The 2,500-nt window shown below is 46.1% G+C and overlaps 1 protein-coding gene across 1 annotated transcript in view; it reads right to left on the reverse strand.

Annotated features, from left to right (window-relative positions):
* The window catches only part of MYO3B (myosin IIIB), a 426,227-nt gene that overhangs the window by 399,894 nt on the left and 23,833 nt on the right, over nucleotides 1-2,500 (reverse strand). Inside the window, 1 exon segment of the mRNA XM_015407261.1 lies at nucleotides 624-807. Coding sequence (XP_015262747.1) covers nucleotides 624-807 — 184 coding nt within the window.

Consider the following 2,500-nt stretch of genomic DNA (forward strand, 5'->3'; position numbering starts at 1 on the left):
GCCAGGCCTTGCTGATCTCTTCCCCCCTCCCCCGGTTTCCTCCACCACCACCATCCCCCCACTCGGACAGCAGGGCTGCAAGCCGCCATGCCCACCAGGCTTTCCTCCACTGCTGCCACCGCCAACAGCAGCAGCAATGGCCATGGCTTCTAGCCACCAGCCTGCCAAGGCTCCCCCCCGCCGCTGTTGCCGCCATCACCAACAGCTCTGCCAGAGATCCCCGAGGTAAGTGCATTCCCTGTGCATGCACATGGAACGCAGTTTTACTTTGGGGAGGATTTAAGTATCCCCCCGATATTTTTTCAAACTTTTAAGATTTTTGTGCACACCTGGGGACTGCCCCAAGTGTGCACAAAAATCTCCCTCCCCCCCAGGTGCCCCCGATGTGCGGATTTAGGTATCCGCACACACGGGGGCCACTTCGCTATTAGATATATAGATAAGACTGAAGGACACAACAACAACAGTTTAGTTTAGCAGAACTTTGCCATCATTTGTCAGTATATGGGTGCACCTGACTATTTATTCCAAAATACTTTAATATTGCCTAATCACTGTCCATTTGTTTCATACTATTCTAACAGCTTACTTGAAAAAAATTATTAATTTTGCTCATTACTTACACTGATAGGATCTAGAATCTTCACCGCTGCCAAACTCCCATCTTTCTTATTAGTGACTTTATAGACTTTACCATACGTTCCTTTGCCAATGGTCTCAACAATTTCCCAGGTATCTGAGGGGTCAGGTAAGGATTCCAGTCCAATCATATTCCGATTATACTGAAACAATCCATAGAGCGGCTTCCTGGGTGGGGGGGGGGAAGATGTTAGTTCATTTGGTATTGCACAATCAACTTTCCCACATAAAATGTTGGTGCTCCCATATAAGGAGAGATTGCAAAACTCAAGAGACATAGAGGGGAATCACTCTTGTACCCCAAGATGCTACAGCCAATTCACAGCAATGTCTGCCTGTTTCCCTCTTTTTCTCTGGAGCAGCCAAAACATTATTTCTTATTTGGCCTCAACCTGTGCATCAACCAAGATTTCATCATTTTTCATGATTCTTCCCTTCTTTAGTACAGATACTTGCAAACTCTATAACATTAACAGTACAATCCTAAGCAGTTACAATCATCTATGTCCACTGTAGGAGGGGCTAGAAGAGTATATAACTCTACTTAGAACTGCATTGTAAAAGTACTATTTTTGAGCTAACGAAACTATTAATTTTACCATCACAGGTTCTGAAATTTACATGGCAGTTCCCTAATATACAGCCCTTTGACAATAATCTGTCCTCTACAGAAGTGTGTCTCTGTGCTACCAGTCTCAAAACACTGAATTTTAAGATTTCTTTGAAAGTACTGCAAAAACAGTACTAGGTACATAACCCTACGAATGTACGTTTAAAGGTAGTTTATAAATACAGTTAAATAACTTAATTAAAATATCGTTTTGGGTTTTTAAAAAAATATGTGCAATCTAAAAACGGCTAATCTTTTTTGAACTCCAGTAGGATACAAGCAGTTACAGACTGGCCACTTAACACCCTGAGAAAAATCCCAGTGGGCCATTGTCCTGGAGGGCCACAAGCAAGCCGAACTGAGCACTATAGGGCTACTTAGCTGCACCCTGGCTGCCAAGGGAATGACAGAAAGCATTCATTTGTATGTCACCACAGGGGTCATTCAACTTGGATGCAGCCAGTGATGCTGCAAAACTGCACATCCAGTATGCCCTTCCATAGTTCCCAGGCCAGGTCTGCGATGAACAGACCTCCCTTGCGGTGGTTGTGAGACATGCTTCAACCAAAGGACCTGCTTAGCTTGGACCCCGCCGGTGGCCCATGCAAGAAGAGGCAAGAGGCAAGCCTGCATCCATCATAGTCAGGGCCAGTGTGGTGTGGTGTGGTGGTGGTTGAACAGTGTGGTGTAGAGTGTTGAACTAGGATCTGGGTCAGCCAGGTTGGAATGTCCTCTCTGCCACGGAAGCTTACCGGGCCAGTTACACACTCTCAGCATAACCTATCTCCTGGGATTGTTGGGAGGATAAAATGGAGGAGAGGAGACCGCTGTAAGCTGCTTTGGATCCCCAAAACAAAGTAAATAGGTAAAAACAAAGTAAATAAGTGATTTAATAGTCATTGCCACTGGCTGGATGAGTACGGTTGCCAGGTCCCCCTTGTCCACCAGTGGGGGATGGGTGGGTAGAGTTGCCAGATCCAGACTCAGATACTCCTAGAGATGACATTGATCACAGTGGGATATAATGCTATAGATTCCACCCCCCAGTCCATTTTCTCCAGAGGGGACTGATCTCTGTAAACTGGCGATGAGCTGTAATTCCAAGGAATCCCCGGGTCCCACCTGGAGACTGGCATCCCTATGGGGTGAATGGCCCCTATGGAGGATGCGTGGTCTCCTTGCTCCCAAGCTAGACTATTAGGACCAGTCTGCCCCTGGACACCAGAGCAGAGAAATTATTTGTATTCATTC

This window comes from Gekko japonicus, unplaced genomic scaffold, assembly GCF_001447785.1.
Source record: "Gekko japonicus isolate JY-2015 unplaced genomic scaffold, Gekko_japonicus_V1.1 scaffold66, whole genome shotgun sequence".
NCBI lineage: Eukaryota > Metazoa > Chordata > Lepidosauria > Squamata > Gekkonidae > Gekko > Gekko japonicus.